Source organism: Corythoichthys intestinalis, chromosome 4 (genome assembly GCF_030265065.1).
Source record: "Corythoichthys intestinalis isolate RoL2023-P3 chromosome 4, ASM3026506v1, whole genome shotgun sequence".
Lineage (NCBI taxonomy): Eukaryota > Metazoa > Chordata > Actinopteri > Syngnathiformes > Syngnathidae > Corythoichthys > Corythoichthys intestinalis.
Window position 1 is genome coordinate 16245691 of NC_080398.1, and position 26177 is coordinate 16271867.

A 26177-nucleotide genomic window follows, 5' to 3' on the forward strand; every position below is an offset into this window, starting at 1 on the left:
TGCCAGGTGTGTCAAACTCATTTTTGGCTCGGGCTCCATCATAGTCACGGTTTGCCTCTGAGGGCTATTACTTCCTTGTCTGCCATTTACGATAATAGATGTCCAATCCAGTTGGATAGGGAAGGACTGGCAGCAATCAAATCGCAGCTATGATCGTAGGTGTATGATTTAAATATATAATTGTCTAATATTATTTGTATATACCCAACAAATTGAATGGGAGAAGGTTTCAATATTAAAAGCCAGCAAAACCTTTTCATAACAACTAATCCAAAGAGTGATTGAACAGTAACTCCCGATTTCATAACAGTTATGATTTATTCAAATGTTGTCATATTTTTGTCAATTTCTTTGAGTATGTTCCCTGTTGTATGGCAATTAAATCCATGTTCACGATTTTTTTTCCAGATCTGTTAATTTTGTTTGAGATTTCAGAGCCCTACAGAAGCAGCTGGATGTAGTTTCGAGATTCTTTGTTCAAGTGCAAAGATGGTGGAGAGAACCATTACAAGAAGACATGCTTAAGTTGAGGCTAAGACAATCAGGACTTGTCATGAAAACTCATAGAATCTGTGGTTGATACCCAAAGAAGCGGTCGCCCTTCAACTTCCAGGGACCCAAGGGTATTGCAAGTTGAAATGTTTACCCATAACCTGAAAAAGTAATTTTTGTAGGGCTCCGAAATCGCGAACAAATGAACAGATCTGGAAAGAAATGAGAACATGGATTTAATTGCCATACGGCGGAAAACACTCAGGTGACTTGAAATCCTGCTCTAAGACCCCCAATTTGGTCAGATTTCAAAATTGTCCTATATGCATGTGTTATACATCATTGGAAAGCTTAAAATCTTTTTTTTTCTGAGGGAAGAAACATTTTGAAGAGGAGGGCATTTAAAAAAAATAAATAAATAAAAAAAAATTTTTTTTTTTAAACCCCTACATTCGGTGAAAGCATGAGAGAGAATAATTAAAGACACCATGATTTTAACAAGATATTATCGTGTACTTACATTATTTCGATTCAAAAACTCCGTGTAGCATGTATCACCTCTGACTTAGGGATTTTATGGGTGAAACACGATAATTAAACCATGGTCGCGATGCAGAAATCGCAGACATCAAGAAGTGGTCGAGATTTTCTTTTTCAAATATTAACCCTTTTAAACGTTATTTTTGTTGTTGTTGTTTGGATCGATTATCATCTAAAATATTGGAGGAAATGCGACAGTATAAAATACAATCAAGCGATAGTTATGAGGTAGATATCCGTGACTTATTAACAGACACTATTTTTTTCATTGTGACGTAATTTGTTTAAAAGTTTAAAACATGCGGGTGAATAAATTTTTTAAGTCCTTTTTTAAAAAAAATTAAATATTAGACATCAATGATTGATCCTTAGCTATAAATAACAGAAAATCGAATAATATAATGACCTTCTTTTTATGGCTGGGTTGAAATAAAAGCGGTTGCGCGGTGTCTGTAAACGGGGTCTACAGGGTAAAACGGACAAATTAAAAATAGTTTGCGAGCTTAATGCGCCATGAAACTGCTATGGCAGCATATACGTAGAGATATTGTTCTATCAAACACAACAGATTTTTTGGCTTAAAATACAGCAGTTTATTTTAAAGAGGTGTGCAAGAGCAGAAACTGCTTTTTCATCCTTGTCTGTGTTTTCTGCCATACATCAAGGGACACACACAAAAAAATTGAGAACAAGATTACGACATTTGAATAAATTATAAAATATTTTTGAAATTGGGTGGTCCTTTTCAATCACCCTGTATTTTTAGAATCGGGATTGGTGAAATAGATATTTGAAATATCTCAATGTTTTTAAAACAGATGAAAATCTGCAGTTATGTATTTTTGGCACGGAGTATGAGGCCGAGCTTCATGATTTGCATTTGTGGGCTAAACAAAATGATATGCCAGGCCAGATCTGGCCCACGGACTTGAGTTTGACACCCGTGATCTATGCAAACCCAGAAAAACCTGAAACATGGGATTTTGACAGAACGACAGAGGAGCTCGTCACACCCCAGCGTGTTCTAACTAGGCGCCGACCCCCTCCTACTAATTCCTCGCAACACTCTTTGTGTCTGTGCCTGCTCTGAATGGGTAATGAGTTCACCTCATTAGCTCTAGAGATACGTCACATAAGCCTCATCCTAGCTGTTTAGTGTTCATTACCTCTGCATTAGCATGCTGCTGCTCACTGTAGTAGTACTTTCTTCACATGTAGAATCATTATGCATAGAGTTCAGCCTTATTCAAATACAATACCTCCAACCTGACATAGCAGTAGCAGCCATGTCTGCTCCATACATGACAAGCTTGTCACTGCTTATGAACTTGCCATTGATGGCAATAAACATCAAATCCATTTTGACAAGGAGGGCCGACAATCATCATTCATTGCAAGCCTTATCAATTCAAATTGATTTGATGTCAATCACTGTACACTGCAGTGAATAAGTTAATAAAAGCAGTCACTGTGAGACGTGCGTTTCCATATCTGGAAGTCAGCCCACTGAATGACTGTGATATGGGATACATTTGTTTATTATTAACTAAATATAGATAACATGCTACAGTTGTTGCTGCACTTGCAAGAAATAGAAGGATGTTACAATACTGCCACCTTCTGGCTCTATTAGCATACTTTACATGTAAACAACATATTGAATAGATGCACTGGGCAACAATTTGGGAAATAAAATCCGTTGAGTTAAGATTTTTAAACTGATTAGCACTAAACTTGCCATGCTAATATAATAATTAAGGTCAGTTTTTTCCCCCTAGCAAGTGAAGTTTAATTCTACACTACTTATGTCCAGAACTAGACATAGCCTATCTTTTTTTTCTTTTCTTTTTAACTAAAAAAAAAACAAAAAAACATACATATGTATAGTGGTTTTTCATATTTTTAAAGAACATGGACATCTATAGTTCAAATAAACTTGACATGTTAGAGAAATAACTGGGATCCGTTTTGGATTAACACACAAAAAAACAGCTGCGAGACCTAAAATAAATATTTTGTTTCCCAGAGCGATTACCTCTTACTTTACATGCGTTACACACGTATGTCACAATGAAAAGAGTAAAAAGTACACGCGGTAACAGTTCACTCCCAGAGATACACTTTAAGGATCATGACATCATAGAGAATCAGAGGAACAACAGACACTTGGCTCCTGCTCGGTCCGCATGTGATCAGATGATGCCTTGCTTATGCACTCGAAGCTGAAAAACAAACAGTAAACATCTCATTTAATTGTGTATCATTGATAATGCAAAAGCAGGGGCCAGCAACCCCGGCCTCAGAGCTGCATGCGGCTCTTTGAACCCTCTGATGTGGCTCAGCTTTACATTAAATAAATATTTGATTAGAATTTTTTCTGATGCTTGCGAGACCTAACAAACAGGTTTAACTTTCTTTTAGTAGGCAGGTCAAGTCAGTCTGACTCTTTTGTTTGTTAACAGAACACTCACACTGCTCGTGAAATCACCAACTATGTAAAGTCACGGTTGCAACCTGGAAGGTGTACTCACAACAAGTTTTTGTGCCATTCACAGGTGCAAAGAATTGTGGGTACGCCTTCCAAGTAACTGGCACTGGAAAATATACAGTACAGCATAAATCTACTTCAGTGTTATTAGGGGCCATAATCAGTGTATTTCTGGTTTTACGACAAATATGCATCACAGAATATATTTATGTAAATATATGCTGTCCAGCTGACACAATCATTTGAAATATCAGTATGCGCATACACAATGCTGGCCAAAAGTATTGGCACCCCAGGCAATTCTGTCAGATAATGCTCAATTTCTCCCAGAAAATGATTGCAATTACAAATGCTTCTGTGGTAATATCTTCATTTATTTTGCTTTCAATTAAAAAACACAAAAGAGAATGGGGGGAAAAAAATATGTATATCATTTTACACAAAACTCCAAAAATGGGCAGGACAACAGTATTGGCACCCTTTGAAAAATCATATGTCATACGTCTCTAATTTGTGTAATTAACAGCACCGGTTTCTTACCTTTGGCATATAACAGGTGGTGGCAATAACAAAATCAGACTTACAGGCAGTTAAAATGGATTAAAGTTGACTCAACCTCTATCCTGTGCCCTTGTGTGTACCTAGCATGGTACACCAGACTCACCGCTGTTCCAGCTTTTGAGTCTGGCCACCATTCAGCAGATAAAATTTCCAGGGCGGAGCAAGCCACAGCAAACAGAGCGGAGTGGACCAATCAGCGACGGGTGGGCGTGACGTTAGTTAAGCGATGAAGGACTTGCGCGCGGAAGTAAACATACGAGGAGAGCGGAGTTTATTCAACATGGCTGGCGCGAGACAGACTGTTGTCAGTGACTTGTGTCGATGTGTTTTTGGTCATTTAAAACTGATTTTACTGTGGATTGGAACATATTCTCGGCTCTCCTGTTCGCCATCTGCGTTGTTGTGGAGACGACTTCCGACGCGGAAGAGTGACGTTGCTCGTTAAGAACACGTCACGCAAATAAACGAATCTGATTGGACGGTTGATTTTGTTCTTGCTCGAGAAGCCGTTAATGGGCTGGGTCCCAGACTATTCTCACAGTGTTTGAAAAAAAAACGGGAGAACAGTCTGGCCGTGCCAGGCAAGTGTGTACCACATTGAGCATGGAGAAACAAAAGAAGATCAAAGTACTGTCTGAGAACTTGAGAAGCAAAATTGTGAGAAAGTATGGGCAATCTCAAGGCTACAAGTCCATCTCCAACGAACTGAATGTTCCTGTGTCTACCGTGCGCAGTGTCATCAATAAGTGTAAAGCCCATGGCACTGTGGCTAACCTCCCTAGATGTGGACGGAAAAGAAAAATTGATGAGAGATTTCAACGAAAGATTGTGCGGATGGTGGATAATGAACCTCGACTAACATCCAAACAAGTTCAATCTGTCCTGCAGTCCGAGGGTACAACAGTGTCAACCCATACTATCCGTCGGCGTCTGAATGAAAAGGGACTCTATGGTAGGATACCAAGGAAAACCCCACTTCTGACCCAGAGACATAAAAAAGCCAGGCTGGAGTTTGCCAAAACTTACCTGAGAAAGCCAAAAGCGTTCTCTTGTCAGATGAGACAAAAGTAGAGCTTTTTGGGAAAAGGCATCAACATAAGAGTTTACAGGGGAAAAAATGAGGCCTTCAAAGAAAAGAACACAGTCCCCACAGTCAAAAATGGTGGATGTTTTGGGGTTGCTTTGCTCACTGGACTGCTTGACCATGTGCATGGCATTATGAACTCTGAAGACTGCCAACACATTTTGCAGCATAATCTGTGTGAGTGTGAAAAATCTGGGTGTCCCTCAGAGGTCATGGGTCTTCCAGCAGAAAAATGACTCAAAACACACTTGACCTGAATCCCATAGAACAACCGAGGAGAGCTGAAATGGCAGTTTGGAGAAGGCACCCTTCAAATCTCAGAGACCTGGAGCAATTGGCCAAAGAAGAATGGTCTAAAATTCCAGCAGAGCATTGTAAGAAACTCATTGATGGATACCGGAAGTGGTTTTTCGCTGTTATTTTTTCTAAAGGTTGTGCTACCACGTATTAGGCTGAGGGTGCCAATATTTTTGTCCGGCCTACTTGGAGTTTTGTGTAAAATGATAATGATTTTTTTTTTTATTATTCTCTTTTGTGTTTTTTCATTGCAAGAAAAATAAATGAATATATTACTGCCACAGCATTTGTAATTGCAATCATTTTCTGGGAGAAATTGTGCATTATCTGACAGAATTGCTGGGGTGCCAATACTTTTGGCTCTTTGACTGATAAACGTTGACAACCCCTGTGCAAAAGTAAGTGAAATGTATTTTGAGTTGGTTTTGTGCACAAACGATGCAAATGAAACTGAATGTAACTTCATACATGTCTGAGTCAGAGTTGCCGGACAAGGTTGCATCCTTCTGCAAGTCCTCTAGGGACAGAAACCTCCTGACACTGCAACACTGCACCGCCTCAGCTACAGAGTAGCGCGTTCTTCCCGCGGCGCAGGCCTCCATCTTGGCCACGCTGAGCTGCGACTGCAAGAAAAGGTGCAGGCAGCTGTCCGACAGGAGCAGCGGGCTCTTGAGGATCCTAGATGATGGGATCGGACATTTCAGGGATTAATTCATCAAAATGTCATTTTTACATTATGTTAATTGAAACCAAATTTTAGAAAAAAAATCACTACTTTAAATCTTTACAGGGCAAGTGACCATTTTTGGAAATGAAAAAACAAAAAGCAAAAAACTAACCTCATAAAGACCTGACATTCACATATGTGGACATCATATATTTGGTATTCATGTGTGGTCTACATGACCCATAATGTCATGTCCACATATGATGAAGCCATAATATAAATTAGATTTTTTTTTTTTTAACGTTATTTTCAAAAATATTTTTCATCAATAAATAAATGTATAAAATTCATAAAATGTTACCGTAATTTTCCGACTATGAGGCGTATCTAACTATAAGCCGGCACCCACCAAATTTTCCACAAAAACGGCATTTGCTCATCGATAATCTACACTGGACTATAAACCGCAGCTGTCCTCACTGTATTATGAGATATTTACAACAACAACGGTAACACTATATGACAGCGGCCTCATAAGACCACCATGAAGCTTGGAACCAATTGCTGCAAAGCTTCATTATTTCAAGAAGCTTCATTTGGCCATCACTGCTTCCTTGGGGGAGACAGTCAACCTCTGCTGCCACCTGCTGTCAACACTGTTGTTGTCCAACATGCCTCCTAGCATGCATTGCAGCACTACAGCTGTAAATACCAATCAAAATTAATGTTTGGTGCTAATTATTTCTTCAGTTACTGTTCCAGTTGTTTCATTAAGGGCTAGTTATGGTATTTGGGATCACTTTAGTTCACAGTGGCGCCATTAGACCATCATAATTATTACATGACACTGCCATTAGCATTACTGAATGCTTATGACAGATGCCATTAAGTGTCTTCCGGCAAATTGTGTCACTAACTCCATTTATGTCCAGCTCAGATCTTTTACATCCATTCAAATGTGAGAGAATTTGATGTTAGTGACATTATTTGCCGGACGACACTTAATGACATCTGTCATAAGCATTCATTAATGCCCATGATGGTGCCATGTCATAATTATTACGGTCTTATGACGCCGCTGTCATATAAAGTGTTGCCTATTAACCCAAATTAATCAACAAATAAGCCGCACTAAACTATGAGCCGCAGGATTCAAAATGAGAGGAAAAACATAGCGGCTTATAGTCCAAAAATTACGGTAATTAAAACAAAATAAAATTGATTAAAATAAAACCAGAAATGCACTCTGATTGTGGCCCCTCAATGACACTAAACTTGATTTTTTTTTTTTTTTACTTTTTGTAATTTCAGAGTATTGAACTCATTGCCTTCCATTAACAATAGACGACCAATTAATTTAAACTGGGAGGACTAATTGTGAGTACTCTTGTTTCAGTGCCAGTGACAGTGTTAGACATCTAATCGATTAGTTGCTGCAAGCCTCTTCCAGTCAAAATGGATTGGCCGTCTAGCGTAGTGAAGGGTTAAGTTGAAAAACATTTCATGGCTATAACAAATTTAAGTAGATATTCTTACTGTTCCAAGAAGCTCTGGAGGCCCGCCATGCGGTCAGAGATCTGTTGTGCGTTGTTCAAGCTGAAAAAGGGGTTCTTCGGGGGAAGCTGGGGCACTTGCGCCCTGCAAATGACAGATTCAAAGGCCAAACCCTGAAGGGACTGAGCGCAGCTAACGAATGAAGCCCTCTGACAGTGTCGAATGTTTTGCGCTCACATCAGCATGGAGTTTGCTTGAAGCCTTTGTCGAAGCCACACAAACTCACTGAACCTCCTTCGCACTCTTGAGATCTTCTTAGTGAAGAACACGCTGTTCGTCTGAAAGATGTCCACAAGTCAGAAATCTTGTCATCAGAAAGATTTGTCAGTTGGAAAATGCTCTTTTACTTACATGCAAACAAACTTCATAGTCCATATAAGCATGCCAAAAGTCATTCTTTTGGATGCGTGGATCTCGAACCCACACGCTGATGACCTGCTGCATGGAGGACTGAAGCTACAAACTGGCCCAGAGGAAAACAGGAAGCTTTTTTACTGTCAGCAGATAAGAGGAAGTTACATGACACGCTTGGAAAATCCATAAAATATTTGTATTGCACTGGTCCAAAAAGGCAAACATCTTGTGGACAGAGTTAAAGGTCAAGATTGAGTTGTCAGGCCTACCTGATTTCATGAGAATGTCAGTTTTGTCTCTCGCAGATTGAAATGCTGCAATGTGTTTGTTTTTCAGAGGAATGTGCGATAGTGCAGCAATTCTCAGTGAGCTGGAGGCTTTTGTTTTCAGTTTGACTCTTAAAAAAGGAGCAAAGGTTTCAAAACAGTGTTTAGTCACAAGACCTCTACAGGCCCCACCTACTGTATTTGCCCCTCCAGTGGTGCTTTTGCACAACAAGGTACAAACACATTCATTCACAATATCACATGAATACAAATACCTAGTTTTTGAGCAGTGACCACTGTCCGTATTATTTGATGTGAAAACAATGTTTTAAGGGCCTAAACATGCTTGAAAACTCACCAAAAAGTGTTGTTTTTGACAGCCCTTTTAATTTTCGTCTTAGTCTTTTGGACAATAATACTTATTAGTCCTAGTCATATTTTAGTCATTTCAAAATGTGTTTTAGTTTTTGTTGACGGAAACTCAGCCTAATTCCGTTGACGTTTTCTCAAACTGTTTTAGTCCAAAAACACACAAAGGTCTCCAACAATTTCAAATTAACATATGTAGCGTGACATGTAGCGTCTACAAGGACAACGCCAACTTGGTGATAATGCACTCGGTAGGAAAACAGTACATTATTTTAATTTAATTAACACCGCTGGATGCCCATATGTAAAAATTTTGTCCGAGAGTTTCGACGTTAGCACTAGCCTAATCCTAACAGGAATGCTATGATAACGCTACTAGTTACATTTAGTGTGTGATAATCACTCAGCACAGACTTTTAAAAGCTAAAGCAACATTGCATATTCTCGCTTGCCAAGACAATAAAACCAATCTTACCGTGTGTTTCAAAACAAGAGAGCCTAAAGCCTGGAGAGAACACTGGTGAGTGGGTGGGGTGGGGCACATCACATCACATGAGTGACACAACCCAACACTGATAAGATGCAGGCTAGCTACACATAAATTGCCACGCATTGTGAACATGTGACAGAAACTATGGCGCATTTTCGTCTCGTTTTCATCACGTCAGACGAAATCTGGCATTCGTCTTGTTATCTTGTAGTCTCCCAAGACACATTTTTAGCTCGTTATTGCCTCATCATCATCATGAAAAATTTGTTCGTCGATGAAATATTTTCATTATCGTCATAATTAAAGAAAACAACACTGTCACCAAACATTACACACACAACAGCCCTGGCAAAAAAGTTGATATTTTAAAATTGCCATACACGAGTAGAAAACAGTGGGATGAACAAGCTCATTTGCATAGGAAAAATATAAAATCTGCCCTGTTTCGCGATCAGAGCTGTCCCCCGGAGAAGGAGCCTTTTTCTCTTGAGTCCATCAATGATAGGCATGGGTCGAGGCCTGGGCTTGTTTACAAGTGGTCTTTTGAAAATGATTATTTCCAGTCCTTTTGCTGTCTTTTGATACTTTATTCCAAGTTTTCTTCATAATTCTTTTTTAAGTTGCTGTGAACTGTGTGTCATCATCTTATTTTAATTTAAGAGAATCAGAAAACGTGTAAAAAGAGAAAGTCGACTCCGGCTATCTTTGCCTTGACTGTTTCATCAGGGATTGGGCACACACCTGACTTAAATTGGTTTCAATTGCCCTTACTCTTCAATAAGTTGAAGGTTAACATTTGCCAAATGGTTTTCATTTGATCAAATACCTTTATTGTTGCAGCATCACATCATCTGACAAAAAAAAGAAAAAAAGTAATTATGCTACTACAGTCCCTGACAAAAGTCTTGTTGCTTATCCATTTTGTAGAAACAATTGCTAATGACCTGACTTTTAATTATTCAGTTGGTTTCAGAAATGGCTCATATGAAAGCTAAGACCCTCGCAAATGATGTTGAATGTACAGAAATATATTTGTTTCACCTAACTTCACTGTTTCGTGGCAAAAGGTGGATTTTTCAGATGAATCTTCCATTGAATTACACCACAGCCGCCGAAAATATTGTAGGAGACCTACTGGAGCCCGCTTGGATCCGAGATTCACTCAGAAAACAGTGAAGTTTGGTGGTGGCAAAATCATGGTCTGGGGTTACATTCAGTATGGGGGTGTGCGAGAGATCTGCAGGGTGGAAGGCAACATAAATAGTCTGAAATATCAACAAATCCTAGCTGCGTCTTAAGTTCCTAACAATAAAAAAGGACAAATTCTGCAGCAGGATGGTGCTCCATCGCATACTTCAACCAAGATACTCCAGGACTGGCCAGCCCAATCACCAGACATGAACATCATTGAGCATGTCTGGGGTAGGATGAAATAGGAAGCATGGAAGACGAAACCCAAGAATGTTGATGAACTCTGGGAAGCATGCAAGCCTGCTGTCTTTGATGTTCCTGATGACTTCATCAATAAATTGTATGAATCCTTGCCGAACCGCATGGATGCAGTCCTTCAAGCCCATGGAAGTCATACAAAATATTAAATTTGGATCTCACTGCACCACTACTTAATTCGCTTATGTTATGTAACATATTTTTGTGTTTGATGTACATTTTTTTGTTCAATTTTCACTACTTTTTGTAGGCGTCAAAACTTTTGTCTTGCCAAAATTTGACCTTTATGTCTTTATTAAGTGGCAAATCTTTTTTCAGTGAAACAAATTTATTTTTGTACATTCAACATCATTTGGGAGGGTCTTAGCTTTTATATGAGCCACTTCTGAAACTAATTGAATAATTAAAAGTCAGGTTATAAGCAATTGGTTCTACAAAATGGATAAGCGACAAGACTTTTCAGGGACTGTAGTTTTCAAGTCAGAAAGGATGACTGCAAGACAACTATTTGATGTTTTCAGCTGCATAAATGAGTGGTGGCGAGTTGCTTGCATCTTTTACCATTTTACGCATCTTTTACCATTTTACAATCTGTGAGCTTGTTGAATATAAACAAATATTAATAAGGATAATTATGAGAACAGGATAGGAAATATTTTTTTGAGCGACTGTTCACAATGTATATTAGGCTGAAAAATGAATCCCAAATTTCCCCCCAAATGAGTCAGCTGTCTGTAAACCAAACTACTAACCGAAAATCCCAATAATAATCTGAACAGCCATATCTCCTCCAGTAGGCCTACTTTGTACCTTGTGTAATATCCTTGTTGTTATCAAAATGCTCACATTTACTGCTGCATGACTTGGAGATTGTTGCGGTTGGGCGCGCGTGAGGGAAAAGAATACACATGGGCCAGACTAAAGGTCACACAAACGTTCTTTTTTTATTCGCTGCCACATTACAGATCTACTGTCTATACACACAGGCACAGTAACAGATCAGTAGTAGAGTAGGTGTTTTCTTATGATGTTTAAGGTAAAGTTGAGCGTGCATGTCACTTGCACGTGAGGAATAAAGACTGATGACATCCCGCTTTTCATCTAAAGTGCTACATTGAACCCTTTTGAGACTATGCAAACATTATGCACAACTCATGAAGGACAGTAAGGCGACTATTTTTGTTTTTGCTTATTTCTGTGGTGAATAGCACCAGTTTAAATGGACATAGGTCAATCCCTAGGGGAAAATGGCAGAAAAAACATTTGGTACAAAGCAGTTACGTAGAAATATCCTGGACAACAATCCAAAATGAAACATTACCCACAAAACATTGTTTTAGAAGGAAACAGCGAGACAGAAAAAAAAAGTCCATTTACTCAAGTACTTTTCACTTAACCTTATACTTTCCCCTATTTGTTTGAAAGCTTCAGTTTAGGTACTTTGAAAATGAGCAACACAAAGGACGACAATTGAACTAACGCTTCACATGAACACTACTGTGTAGACAGGGGCACAATTTAATTAAAAAAATAAAATAAAATAAAAAATCTACTAAACAGTATAACTAGCCAAAGCAGAAATGTTGATTTTTAGATAACATTTTGGGAAAAAGTATATAAAAGAGTGCATTCATATGCTTGATGAAATTTAAATATGAATACATGGAACGGACATTTGACTTTTCTATATTTTGAGATGTCATTTTTAGTGCAATGGCTCAATTCAGCAAAATAACGCAAGTTTGAGATGTGCCCAAAGTTGCATTGATGTTACTTTCCTTTCCTTTGCTGGCTTCATGTGTGTGTGGTGGTGGGGGAAGGGAGGGGCTATTAGCAGCATCTTTGCTAGGACGTAGTCAAGTAGTTCTCAAGACATATGAATACCACTATTGGAAGGAGGCTCGCTCTAGCAGTACACAAAGAATCATAGTATTAAATGTTCAAATGTGCATTTTCCAGTGATTTAAGCTTTTTTCAATATGTACAGTCCCTTACAAAAGTCTTGTCGCTTATCCATTTTGTAGAAGCAATTGCTAATAACCTGACTTTTAATTATTCAATTGGTTTCAGAAATGGCTTATATGAAAGCTAAGACCCTCCCAAATGATGTTGAGTGTACAAAAATACATTTGTTTCACTGAAAAAAAGATTTATCATTTAATGAAGACATAAAGGTTATATTTTGGCAAGACAAAAGTTTTGTCGCCTATAGAAAGCAGTGTGAAAATTTAACAAAAAATGTACTTCAAATACAAAAACATGTTACATAACATAAGCGAATTAAGTAGTGGTGCTGTGAGATCCAAATTTAATATTTTGTATGACTTCCATGGACTTCGGCAAGGATTCATATAATTTATTGATGAAGTCACCAGGAACATCAAAGAAAGCAGTCTTGCATGCCTCCCAGAGTCCATCAACATTCTTGGGTTTTGTCCTTCATGCTTCTTCTTTCATCCTACCCCAGACATGCTCAATGATGTTCATTTTTGGTGACTGGTCTGGCCAGTCCTGGAGGATCTTGATCTTCTTTGCCTTGAGGAACTTTGAGGTAGCGATTGAAGTATGTAATGTAGCACCATCCTGCTGCAGAATTTGTCCCTTTTTAAGGTTAGGAATGTAAGAGGCAGCTAAGATTTGTTGATATTTCAGACTATTTATGTTGCCTTTCAACCTGCATATCTCTCGCACACCCCCATACTGGATGTAACCCCAGACCATGATTTTGGTAATGATGTAACCACCAAACTTCACAGTTTTCTGAGTGAATCTCGGATCCATGCGGGCTCCAGTAGGTCTCCTGCAATATTTGTGGCGACCGTGGTGTAATTCACTGGAAAATTCATCTGAAAAATCCACCTTTTGCCCCTTTCCAGCATCCATCCTGTTGACAGGCTGTGGGCCTTGGCAAATGCCACACGTTTTTTAATTGTCTGCACCCTGAGGGATAAATAGTCTGAAATATCAACAAATCTTAGCTGCCTCATACATCCCTATTCATAAAAAGGGACAAATTCTGCAGCAGGATGGTGCTCCATCTTATACTTCAATCTCTACCTCAAAGTTCCTCAAGGCAAAGATCAAAATCGTCCAGGACTGGCCAGCCCAGTCACCAGACATGAACATCATTGAGCATGTCTAGAGTAGGATGAAAGAGGAAGCATGGAAGATGAAACCCAAGAATGTTGATGAACTTTGGGAGGCATGCAAGACTGCTTTCTCTGATGTTCCTGATATCTTCATCAATAAATTGTATGAATCTTTGACGAAGCCCATGGACTTCTTAATAGGACTAGTTGTACCTATGGAATTTATACAAAATATTAAATTTGGATCTCACGGCACCACTACTTAATTCGCTTATGTTATGCAACATGTTTTTGTATTTGAAGTACATTTTTTGTTCAATTTTCACACTACTTTCTTTAGGCCACAAAACTTCAGTCTTGCCATATTTTGACCTTTATGTCTTTATTAAATGATAAATGTTTTTGCAGTGAAACAAATATATTTTTGTACATTCAACATCATTTGGGAGGGTCTTAGCTTTCATATGAGCCATTTCTGAAACCAACTGAACAATTAAAAGTCAGGTTATTAGCAATTGTTTGTACAAAATGGATAAGCGACAAGACTTTTGTCAGGGACTGTATATTAATCCAGTTAAGTCCCTCTATTAAGTACAGTTCAGATGTATTTAACTTTTAACAATTGTTTTTTTTTCTTGATCATTCCTTGACCATTTCTTTACTAGTGTAGTCATGGTTAAACTGTCCATTATATTCATAATATAAAAACAAAAGATTTTGGGAATAAAACTCCCTCATTGGATCTACTCTGCAATTGTGTTTTAATGTAGTCTATTATGGGGGTATGAAAATGGAATTCAGTGAGAAACATGTTAGTAGTGCACTCTATTTTTGTGTGTACTGCTTCAGCACAATTCCACCAAGTTGAACAAATTATTCAAGAATCCAGATTTTTTTCATGATCATTCCTAACACATATACTTATGTTCTTTTTCTTTATTATTCAAACTACGTGATATGCGCTTCATGTTATACACGACAGGGTTAGGGTTTACAGTGCTACTACTACTTGTTCCCCTGACTGAAGATTTAGTGCAGAGATGTCCATTCAGTGCTTAAAGCCAAAATATGCTACAACACATACTAGAGAAGGGGGGGGGGAATTAAATCAAGAAATCAGAAATGACTACCTTCACAATGTAATAAAGAGTCCACAGTGATTGGGTGTGCTACACGATAACACAAAACGAGGCTCCAGGTTCATCAGCTGCAAAAAAAGGCAGCGTTCAGCGTCTATCGCAAGGCGCACAGGTCGCCATTATGTGCTTGAGGTTAGCCAAGCGACACCGCTCTAAAGAGGTAAAACTAATCTTCCAAACTTTAAGGTGTCAGTTCCCCTCCACCCACGACAGCGTGTGTCACTGCTCATCATCTCCGCAGTGCCATGTCAGCTTCTGCTCGTAGAAGTCGATGACAGCCCGCGGGCATCTGGCGCTCGCCTCGTGAGCTGGCAGCAGGGCCACGTCACCGGAGTTCTTCCTGCGACGCACAGGAAAAACACACTCAAGTAACTGGTTCTCACCAGATTTGATTGACTCAACGATGTTCAGGCATTTTTTTATTAGCTTAAAAGAAATGCTTATCAAATAATGATTAAATAGTTTGAACCTGAGGAACATGTTTTTTGTTGTTGTTGTTGTTGGCCGTACAAGAATTAAGTATAATTGTACATCCACTCCATACTGCAAATTTATAACGTCTTAATCAAATTATTTTTCTTAAATCTAGTTAAAATATTTTTTTCATATCTTGTTTTAAGTTTTAAAAACTAGTTAACGGATTATATCCACTTCAAGTAAACATTACTATTTGTTCTTATTAAGCCCATACATCTAAAAGTTGGTAATTTTTCACCTAAATCAAGAAAAAAATGCTTTCAAATAATGTTTTCAACAATATCTGTTCTTGAATTAAGAACATTTGACATTTTATAGCTTCTTTAAAGATTAAATATACTAATTTATTGCTTCAAACAAGTCTGTTGAACTTAATTTTAGCTAGCTATTCTTCTTATTTCTATCTTAGTAAAATCTATCTTCTATCTTCTATCTTAGTAAAATTTACTTGCCATACTGGCACATAATTTTACTTATTTCTAGTAGATTTACACTGAAAACAAGTGTAATTAACTAGTTTTAAGGAGGTGTGTTTTTGCAGTGCAGTAGGTGACAATGGCGCTCTCGTCGCTATGCCTTGGGTCAGCAACCCGTGGCTCTAAAGCTGCATACGGCTCTTTAGCGCTGCCCTAGTGTTGCCTGGAACTCCAGACACACCACTGTTCCAGCGATATACAGTGGGGAGAACAAGTATTTGATACACTGCCTATGGGAAAACCCATTGGCAGTGTATCAAATACTTGTTCTCCCCACTGTAGCCTGGCGACCATTCCGCGGATCAAATTCCCAGGGCGGAGCAAGCCAAAGCAAACAGCGGAGTGGACCAATCAGCGACGGGTGGACATAACGTTGGTATAGCGACAAGAAACTCTAGCGCGAGGAAGCACATCTTGTTTTAAAAGAAATGCTTCCAGTGCTGTCAGTTGCTGGAGTTTTAGCGACTCGATGTGCTTTTGGTCATATAAAACCCAATTTACAGCGGATTGGAACTTATTCTCGGCTCTCCCATTCGCCATCTGTGTTGTTGTGGAGACGACTGCCGACGCACAAGAGTGACGTTGCTCGTTAAGAACACCTCACGCAAATAAATGAATCTGATTGCACGGATACGCTCGTTCTGGCTTGAGAGGCCAATATGGAGCTAGGTCCCAGACTTTTCTCACGGTGTTTGAAAAATACAGGGAGAACAGTCTGGCTGTGCCAGGAAATCCCTAGTGGTTCCCTGGAGGTTTGTCAAAAATGTTTGAAAATGGAAAAAGACGGGAGGAAAATTTTTTTGTTTGTTTAATATGGTTTCTGTAAGAGGACAAACATTTTTAAATTCATTAATATTGTAATGAAGTTAAACTTAAGGCGGCATCGTACAACAGAGTAGTCACGTAATGTGTCCATCTCAGGGAACTGCAGGGAAAAGAAAAATTTAACGTATTTTCCACACTATACGGCGCATCAGAGTATAAGGCCTATCTTCAATGAATGGCCCATTTTAAAACTTTATACGTGTATATATACGGTATAGGGTGCACTGCATTATAAGGTGCAGTAGTAGTAGTAATAATAGTAATACTAGTGGTTGGGGTTGTGTTACGCACCCATTAGATGGTGCATTGGATTATCAGGCGAACATTTGGCTTTTGAGAAAAATTGAAGGCTTTTAGGTGCGCCTTATAGTGCGGAAAATACGGTAATCATGAAGGCTCATTATGTATTGTAGCCAACTTAGTCATTTTCATAGTAGGCTAATATAGCTAATATAGATACATACAACATGTGATGCCTTCATTATAAGGCTTACATATATAAGGATTTTTTAATTTCTTTGCGGCCCCAGAAATATATATATATATATTTTTTTATCTCCACAACATTTTGGGTTGCCGACCACTGGTGTAGGGCTATTTTGCGCCAAGCAAATGATATGAAGAGAGTAAACAAACAAACCTTCAAGAAACATATTTTTAAACAGGGATGAAAAGAAAGACGTTAAAAAAAAGGGTTTTTAGGTTTTTTTTGTCCTCCGGAAATTTGATGCACTTTAATCTTTCCTGCTGCTGCTTAACATTGCATTCATAAAATAATTTGTTTTAAGTTTAACAATGATTCCTCTAGTTTTCTTTAATGGTAATAATAATAAAATGTTATTTAGAGGTGTACTAATGACACTTACAGATAAATTGTACTATTTATAGCTAAGGGGGCCAACAAATCTTTTCTTCTTGGAGGAGGGCATAACAGAAAATAATTGAGAAGCACCACCTTAAAGCAATACTTAAGCGTCAAACCTTCAGTCATTACAACATTCTTGGAACTCCCTTTGCACATTGTAAAACTAAACATTTTTTTTAAAAACAGGAAGAACTGCAGTTACCATTTGACTAAAAACATCAGCTCCCCGCGTCTGTCTGTGGAGCCGATAATGCATTCAAGTTCGGGGTAAGCGTCCAGGCCTGCGGGTGAGTCTGGATCATCAAGGCAGTGCTGAGCACGTATCTGTGGTGGGGACTACACAGGGTAGAAAGAGTGGAATGTGGTTTCATGTGCTCTTAAAGAGAACTGAAATCGAAACAACAAACACAAAAAGGAACAAAGTGGCTAACTTTTTTTTTCTAAACAAAGAGGATCTGTGGTCTGCAACATTTAATAAACGTTTCAATATTTTATTTTACTTGTACTTGTCAGTTGTTGCACTCTCAGAAAAGTCTACTTAATGTCAAGTAATGTAAATATTAAAAGCTTGCTTGATGTTGTGACCAAATTCTAGCAAAAAAACAAAAATAAGAATACAACAAGATTTATTTCCTCCAAACTCTTGGCCATGATGACTGTATGTTAGCCTTGGACAGATTTAGGTCCTTTTTTTTTTTTTTTAAACACTGAAACACACACCCTCCCAGATGCCTCTTCAAAAACTCACTATTTCCGTCTCCTCCAACATTTCTTCCTTAGGAACAAACTCCTGCCCTTCTTCCTCATTCTTGGACGAGAGGTGATTTCTCAGATACTCCTCAATCAGTTCAGGACAATCCAGGTTGTCCTCGGGCTCCCATGTGTTGTCTGCTCTACAACAAGGATGAGTGCGCTTACTTCAAGGATGCTTATAATGTTACATGCAAATGAAATGTTTCTGATGGAATTACAAGACTGCTGCATTGTGTCCTCATTGTCATTATCAAGCAATACAGTAAGATTTACTGGTGGAGGGGTGTATTGAAAATGAAATACTACCATATCACTATAGGCCACAGAACAAAGCTGGAAAGTGAAATAAATTAAGACTGTTTTAGAGGGACTGTGTGGTGGTCTGTTGTTTTTAGCAAGCTTGCCTTACATTTAACAAGTTCTGAGTTTGAATCTTTAGGTGCAGTGTAGGCATGTGCCGGTATGTTATTCTGACGGTATGATAACCTTAAGCAAAAACTTCCCGGTTTCACAATATTTCAATTGCAGCTCTAAAATGTGTTACTTTGAGATATCAGGGTTTTTAAAAAATCCATTAAACAGGATTTTTTTTTCAAAACTTATTAGCAAATTGGAACATACAGTGCCTTGCAAAAGTATTCGGCCCCCTTGAACCTTGCAACCTTTCGCCACATTTCAGGCTTCAAACATAAAGATATAAAATTTTAATTTTTTGGTCAAGAATCAACAACAAGTGGGACACAATCATGACGTGGAACAAAGTTTAGTGGATAATTTAAACTTTTTTAACAAATAAAAAACTGAAAAGTGGGGCGTGCAATATTATTCGGCCCCCTTGCGTTAATACTTTGTAGCGCCACCTTTTGCTCCAATTACAGCTGCAAGTCGCTTGGGGTATGTTTCTATCAGTTTTGCACATCGAGAGACTGACATTCTTGCCCATTCTTCCTTGCAAAACAGCTCGAGCTCAGTGAGGTTGGATGGAGAGTGTTTGTGAACAGCAGTCTTCAGCTCTTTCCACAGATTCTCGATTGGATTCAGGTCTGGACTTTGACTTGGCATTTCTAACACCTGGATACGTTTATTTTTTAACCATTCCATTGTAGATTTGACTTTATGTTTTGGATCATTGCTGTTGGAAGATAAATCTCCGTCCCAGTCTCAGGTCTTGTGCAGATACCAACAGGTTTTCTTCCAGAATGTTCCTGTATTTGGCTGCATCCATCTTCCCGTCAATTTTAACCATCTTCCCTGTCCCTGCTGAAGAAAAGCAGGCCCAAACCATGATGCTGCCACCACCATGTTTGACAGTGGGGATGGTGTGTTCAGGGTGATGAGCTGTGTTGCTTTTACGCAAAACATATCATTTTGCATTGTGGCCAAAAAGTTTAATTTTGGCTTCATCTGACCAGAGCACCTTCTTCCACATGTTTGGTGTGTCTCCCAGGCGGCTTGTGGCAAACTTTAAACAAGACTTTTTATGGATATCTTTGAGAAATGGTTTTCTTCTTGCCACTCTTCCATAAAGGCCAGATTTGTGCAGTGTACGACTGATTGTTGTCCTATGGACAGACTCTCCCACCTCAGCTGTAGATCTCTGCAGATCATCCAGAGTGATCATGGGCCTCTTGGCTGCATCTCTGATCAGTTTTCTCCTTGTTTGAGAAGAAAGTTTGGAAGGAGGGCCGGGTCTTGGTAGATTTGCAGTGGTCTGATGCTCCTTCCATTTCAATATGATGGCTTGCACAGTGCTCCTTGAGATGTTAAAGTTTGGGAAATCTTTTTGTATCCAAATCCGGCTTTAAACTTCTCCACAACAGTATCTCGGACCTGCCTGGTGTGTTCCTTGGTTTTCATAATGCTCTCTGCACTTTAAACAGAACCCTGAGACTATCACAAAGCAGGTGCATTTATACGGAGACTTGATTACACACAGGTGGATTCTATTTATCATCATCGGTCATTTAGGACAACATTGGATCATTCAGAGATCCTCACTGAACTTCTGGAGTGAGTTTGCTGCACTGAAAGTAAAGGGGCCGAATAATATTGCACACCCCACTTTTCAGTTTTTTATTTGTTAAAAAAGTTTAAATTATCCAATAAATGTTGTTCCACTTCACGATTGTGTCCCACTTGTTGTTGATTCTTGACAAAAAAATTAAATTTCATATCTTTATGTTTGAAGCCTGAAATGTGGCGAAAGGTTGCAAGATTCAAGGGGGCCGAATACTTTTGCAAGGCACTGTATATAATGTACAATGTTAAGATAATCAAAAAAATCTAAATAAAATTAAAATAAATGCAGTCCTTTTGGTGATCCTAAACCCACAGCTCAACAATATTACCATCACCAGAACAAAAATAATTGAATAATTTTCCATAAAAAGCACGTGCGTATGACTCGTATTGTGTTTACATTACTCTCTTTCTCAACACGGACAGTTGCCAGAGAAAAAAACACCACCTTTTACCACTGCTAGACACACTAAACATGCTTGAGTTAACTCCCGTAGCTGTGGGAAACGTTCATGACAGTGTTTACTAACCTTTAACTTTGTACAAATGCAAAATCATATTGGAAGTATTGCCTCCTCAGCAGCCACCCTCCGCAAACATGTTTTACATGTTGGTTGGCCCTCCTCCTCTAAGCTGCGGCTGTCTGTAACTTTTCTGTAACCTAAGTATTCCCATACTAGCGATTTCGTTTTCTTCGATGGGGGAAAAAGTTAGACAGTTTAACCTCCTCCGGCCACTGTGTGGCACAGCTGACTTACTGAGCAACAACCGGTGGGGGAGAGTTGAGCCTGGCAGCTGCAAGCGAGGTATTTCTTCATGCATTTTTGTGAAATAAAAAATAGCTAATACCTTAGGAATGGTATGACAGAAATTTTTTCCCATTTTGAAACCTTGACGTTAACATACTACTGTATACCTTGAAACCGGTAATCGGCACATGTCTAGTGCAGTGTTTAGCTTCCTTCTACAGAATGCTGCTGCCAGAGTCCTTACAAATACAAGGAAACTGGACTGTATCACACCAGGTATGAAATCATTACACTGGCTTCCAGTGAGTCAAATGAGACTATAAAATCATCCTGCTTGTCTATAAAACACTTAAGGGCCTTAGACCAAAATACATGCTTGATTTTTTTACCCCTGTGGTCGTCTGGAACCGGTCTGCTGTATGTTCCAATAACAAGAACCAAGCAGGGTGAGGCAGCATTTAGTTACAATGCTTCTCACCTCTGGAACAAGTTACCTTAAAGTCTGAAGAGTGCTCAAACTGTTAGCTCCTTTAAATAAAGGCGAAAAATGCTATTGTTTACCACAGCATATTCATAACTGCCCATATATTTCAAATTTCAAGTTATATGCTTTTTTGTTGTTGTACTGTATTTCCATTTCCGATTTCAAATCGTTGTTGTTTTTGTTTTGTTTTATTTAACTCTCTTGATGATTTAATATGTTTTAATGTATTTTATTTCCTGTTTCAATAGTTTTTTGGTTTTGTTTATATTAATTTCCTACTAGTTTTAGTTCTATTTCCTGTTTAGTCTTTGTTTTCAAATTTCTTGATGATTTAATATGATTTTTACGTATCATTTTATCTCTGTACATCTTCATGTGATGTAAAGGACTTTGAAATGCCTTGTGTTGAATTGTGCTATACAAATAAATTTTCCTTGCCTTACATTTAAAAAACTATGTTGGGTTGACTGATGAGAATATGTAGGTGCATGGTCTGAATGAAAATTTTTGTTTAGCTATATGTGCCTAACCACACTTAAGTCACTTGGGCTCCATCAATCTCCCCTACAGGTATAGAAATTTGATGTTTTTTTGTTGTTTGATTAAGTAGATTGAATTATTGTTTGGACAAATAGCAGACTAATTCTTTTTGTTTCAAATATTGGCTTGAGCTTTTTGATGTGAATTATCTTGCTTACAAACGTTAATGACTTAAAATTTGGGCAAAGTAGTATTCTGAAAATACCATTAGAAAGACTGACTGTGGCTTGATTTTTGCAGCTATAATACTTTTTAATTAAATTTGGTGAAACATCAAAGCCTAGTACAATTAATATACTTTTATTTTACGACAATCAACTTTGCTGCCGATAGTTTTTTCACCAGAAAAATCATACACTTACTCTGTGAAGCCTTTCCATTTAAGAAAGTACTCGACTCTTCCATTGAAGATCCTACGACGAGTGATTTTCTCCACCACAAACTCCTGCACGACTCCCGAAGAGTCCTCCAGCTTCCTCTGCTTGGCCGTCTGCTTCTTCCTCATCCTTCCTGCAGCACTGGAAATAGATAAATTGAGTTCATTCTAACAGCATCCTCATATTGTTGACGTTTTGAATGTTGTCACTTTTCAGCAGAGGTGGGTAGTAACGCGTTACATTTACTCTGTTACACTTACTTGAGTAACGTTTTGAGAAAAATGTACTTCTAAGAGTAGTTTTACTAAGCCATTCTTTTTACTTTTACTTGAGTAGATTTGTGAAGAAGCGCTACTCTTACTCCACTACTTTGGGCTACACGAGAGTCGTTACATTTTTCCTCTTTATTCTACAAATTGACTTTATTTTTGCCAAAGATGCTGACAGTAAATGTCTCATTTTCACCAATGACATGTCACAACAATAATCGCATGACTCCATTATACCAATCAGACTCAAGCCTGACATTCTATGATCAAGCTGGCCTGTTCAATCACGAAGCGTCTTTAAAGTATCTTACAAAAAATAAGGATTTCAAATAAAGCGCTGCCATCAACATGACTCGAAAGTGCAGATTTTAACCTCTCTCCCAGTTTTTATTTGGCACCGACTGAAAACGGAAAACCGGAGATATGATATTTTTAATTTCATATTAGGAAAATTGTTTTCTCCACTAGAGGGTACTCATGCTATTTGGATGAATGATGTTTCATTTCCGTATTTTTTTCTGTCGCTGGAATTCATTTTTTTCCCCTTTGGCTTGATGTGGTTATATAATAGGTTACAGTCGTCTTCTTCAAAGTACAGTATCATAACCCAATAACCTTATGGGTTAAAAAACAAAAATCAAACATCATAAGGAGTTACTTACAATGTTACTCATTACTTGAGTATTCTTTTCACTAAATACTTTTTTTACTTGTACTTGAGTACATTTTTTGGGAGACTACTTTTACTTGAGCAATAATATTCTGAAGTAGCACTACTCTTACTCAAAGGTGGGTAGTAACGCTTTACATGTACTCTGTTACATTTACTTGAGTAACTTTTTGAGAAAAATATACTTCTAAGAGCAGTTTTACTCGGCCATACTTTGTACTATTACTTGAGTAGATTTGTGAAGAAACGCTACTCTTACTCTGCTACTTTGGGCTACGCAAGAGTCGTTACATTTTCCTTTATACTGCGTATTAGATTTATTATTTTTCTTGCCAGCCATGTCAATAGTAGGTCAACCAGTTTCACCAATGAGACGTCGCAACAATAATTACACCGATCTGACGCAAGCTTGCCGTTCTATGATCACACCAGCCTGTTCAATCACGTGGCGTCTTTAAAGCACCATAACAAATGAAGTATTTGACATAGAGCGCTGCCCTCAAGATGACTCGAAAGCGCGGATTTAAACTTCTCAAACAGTTTTTATTTGGCACCGATTGACCAAAGAAAACCGGAGATATGATCCTTTTGATTTCATAATAGTAACTACGAAGGAAGTATTCAAACTAGGACCTATTTTGTCCACTAGATCGTTAAAAATTTTCTTTTGATTTAATGTGATTTTTATTAACTTCATGTGATGTAAAGCACTTTCAATTGCCTTGTGTTGAATTGTGCTGTACAAATAAATTTGCCTTGCCTTGCCTAGAGGGCACTCATGCTCTTTGGGCGAATAAGGCTTCATTCCTGTCATTTTCTCTCCATCACCGGAATTCGATGATTTTTTTTTTTTTTTTTAATGTGTTTCTTTGGCTTATTGTGGTTATATAATGGCTTATTATACTGTTTTGTTATGACAACAGTTCATAAAAAATAATTTAAAAAAAACAAAAAGTACCATTGTTTGAAAAAAAAATCTAAAAAAATAAGCAGTTACTCACAATGTTAATTATTACTGGAGTATTCTTTTCACTGGATACTTTTTTTTTTTTTTTTTTTTACTTGTACATGAGTAGATTGTTTGGATGACTACTTTTACTTGAGTAATATCATTTGGAAGTAACGCTACTGTTTCTTGAGTAAAATTTTTGGCTACTCTACCCACCCCTGGTCACTTTTCAGTGATTCCAAATCACCTTGTAACTGAGTAATCATATTTCACAGTAAAATGAGTTCACTAGTGACATTTTCGCTTGATGCCTTGCCGTTTCATTTTTTTGGGTAAAAATCATGCCTTTGTTCAATATGGTTGGTAAACTGACTGTACCCTTCAAACAAGAGCAGATGACGTATGTTTACATAGCTCCACCTGCTGGATTCTAACCGGAAGACAACACTCTACCATAAAAACACGCCACATATTTTACTTTACTGAACATTCCAGCCTGAAAGTATGCGTGGAGCAGTTCGGCTCATTCACGCCGCGTGGGAAAAATACACGTACGTTATTGTGGCGTACACGCGACAACCCCGCGTCGGTCCTTCGGTTCGGTTGGTGGGACGTGTGCGTGGGGGGACGTGTCCGGACAGTAGTAACCTGCTCTCCTCGTCCTGGGTGGCACCAAACGAGCCGCTCCGCCGTGTTTACGTGCGCGAAAATAACTTTTCGGTGGCCGAGTTGCGATTAAAGATGGCCGTTGGATGCTCGGAGGAAGGAAGTGGTTGCCAAGGGAAAAGGTCATGCCAGGAAAACCGGGAGGAGACGACGGGAACGCGCACACCGCCGACCAATCACACGCCAATCCGTCTCCTCCGCGTCCTCATGGGTCGCTTGTCCGGAAGCAGAGTCGCCACCCATGGGTGTCACCTGGGTATGACATGCTCAGTGACATCCCCTGTCGTGGTACCAAATGTTTGAACATTATTTTTTAGTTCAAATATGTATATTTATATAAATAATACTATGATCTATTGTTTACTTTGACATATTTCCAGGTTTCACGGAGAGGTATGCACCCATCAGCCGCCCATGAAGAGACTAGAGGGGGGAAAAAAACCTCCAAGGGATTTGATTGACATCCTTCTCTTAGCCAATAGAAAAAAGCAAGGCTTGTCATTGGCTACTCCGAACCACATTGTGCCCTACAATCTGTGCACTTCCCCTCGCAGCTACTAGAGGGCAATGCTTCACTGTTAGTACAGCATTGGCTTGAAGCTGAGCCTGGTATGATGGCTTTCAAATGCAAATTTATAGTAAATATAATTAAAACAAGAAATATATGTATTATAGTAAATGAATATGTATTTAACCCACAACCTTTCACTGACAACGATAGACATCCAATATATTTAAACTGGAAGGACTTGCGTTTAATGCTCATGTTTCAGTGCCGTTGACAAGTCTAATCCAGTCAAAAAGGACTGTATGTCAAGCGCCATCATTAAATTAAATGAGTGCCCTATTAAGGGTTAGACTGATGATGAACTTGCTTTAAGGCAGTGCTTCTAAATTATTTTCTGTTACGTCCTCACCCACAACTCTCTGCCACCACTGTAAATAGTATCATTTGTCTATAAAATTATTATTAAAAGTACCTCTGCATAACATTGTGTCATTTTTAATATAAAAAAAATATATAGATCAACTTTCAATAATGTATAAATTTATTAACATTGTTTTGTTTGCAGTAGAAAAGACATACTGTAAACCACATTAATTTGCCCGAATTAAAAAAAAAAAGAAAAAAAGAAAAGTCACCTCCAAACTGTAAAAAAACAAAAACAAAAAAACACTCAAGGTACATTTTTTGACCATTTGATTCGGAAAAATAAAA

General features: G+C 38.3%; 2 protein-coding genes across 4 annotated transcripts; both read right to left on the reverse strand.

Annotated features, from left to right (window-relative positions):
- Window positions 1-1692: 1692 nt before the first annotated feature.
- Window positions 1693-8488, reverse strand: snx10b (sorting nexin 10b). 2 transcript variants are annotated; one of them, XM_057834559.1, is made up of 6 exons: window positions 8307-8488; window positions 8035-8146; window positions 7861-7961; window positions 7666-7767; window positions 5931-6140; window positions 1693-3254 (listed from the first exon to the last, which is right to left on the reverse strand). In XM_057834559.1, exons 2-6 carry the CDS (start codon window positions 8125-8127, stop codon window positions 3170-3172), a joined length of 591 nt encoding a protein of 196 aa, XP_057690542.1. In that variant the 5' UTR covers window positions 8128-8146; window positions 8307-8488; the 3' UTR covers window positions 1693-3169. The 2 variants fall into 2 exon arrangements, with proteins under 2 accessions (XP_057690542.1, XP_057690541.1); XM_057834558.1 differs by having other exon boundaries at window positions 8035-8177.
- Window positions 8489-14182: 5694 nt separating this feature from the next.
- On the reverse strand, window positions 14183-25161 carry cbx3b (chromobox homolog 3b). 2 transcript variants are annotated; one of them, XM_057833258.1, is made up of 5 exons: window positions 24941-25161; window positions 22390-22545; window positions 18231-18375; window positions 17685-17818; window positions 14183-15179 (listed from the first exon to the last, which is right to left on the reverse strand). In XM_057833258.1, the coding sequence occupies exons 2-5, from the start codon at window positions 22530-22532 to the stop codon at window positions 15059-15061; spliced, it is 543 nt and encodes a 180-aa protein (XP_057689241.1). In that variant the 5' UTR covers window positions 22533-22545; window positions 24941-25161; the 3' UTR covers window positions 14183-15058. The 2 variants fall into 2 exon arrangements, with proteins under 2 accessions (XP_057689241.1, XP_057689240.1); XM_057833257.1 differs by having other exon boundaries at window positions 14184-15179; window positions 24848-25157.
- Between the last annotated feature and the right edge of the window lie 1016 nt (window positions 25162-26177).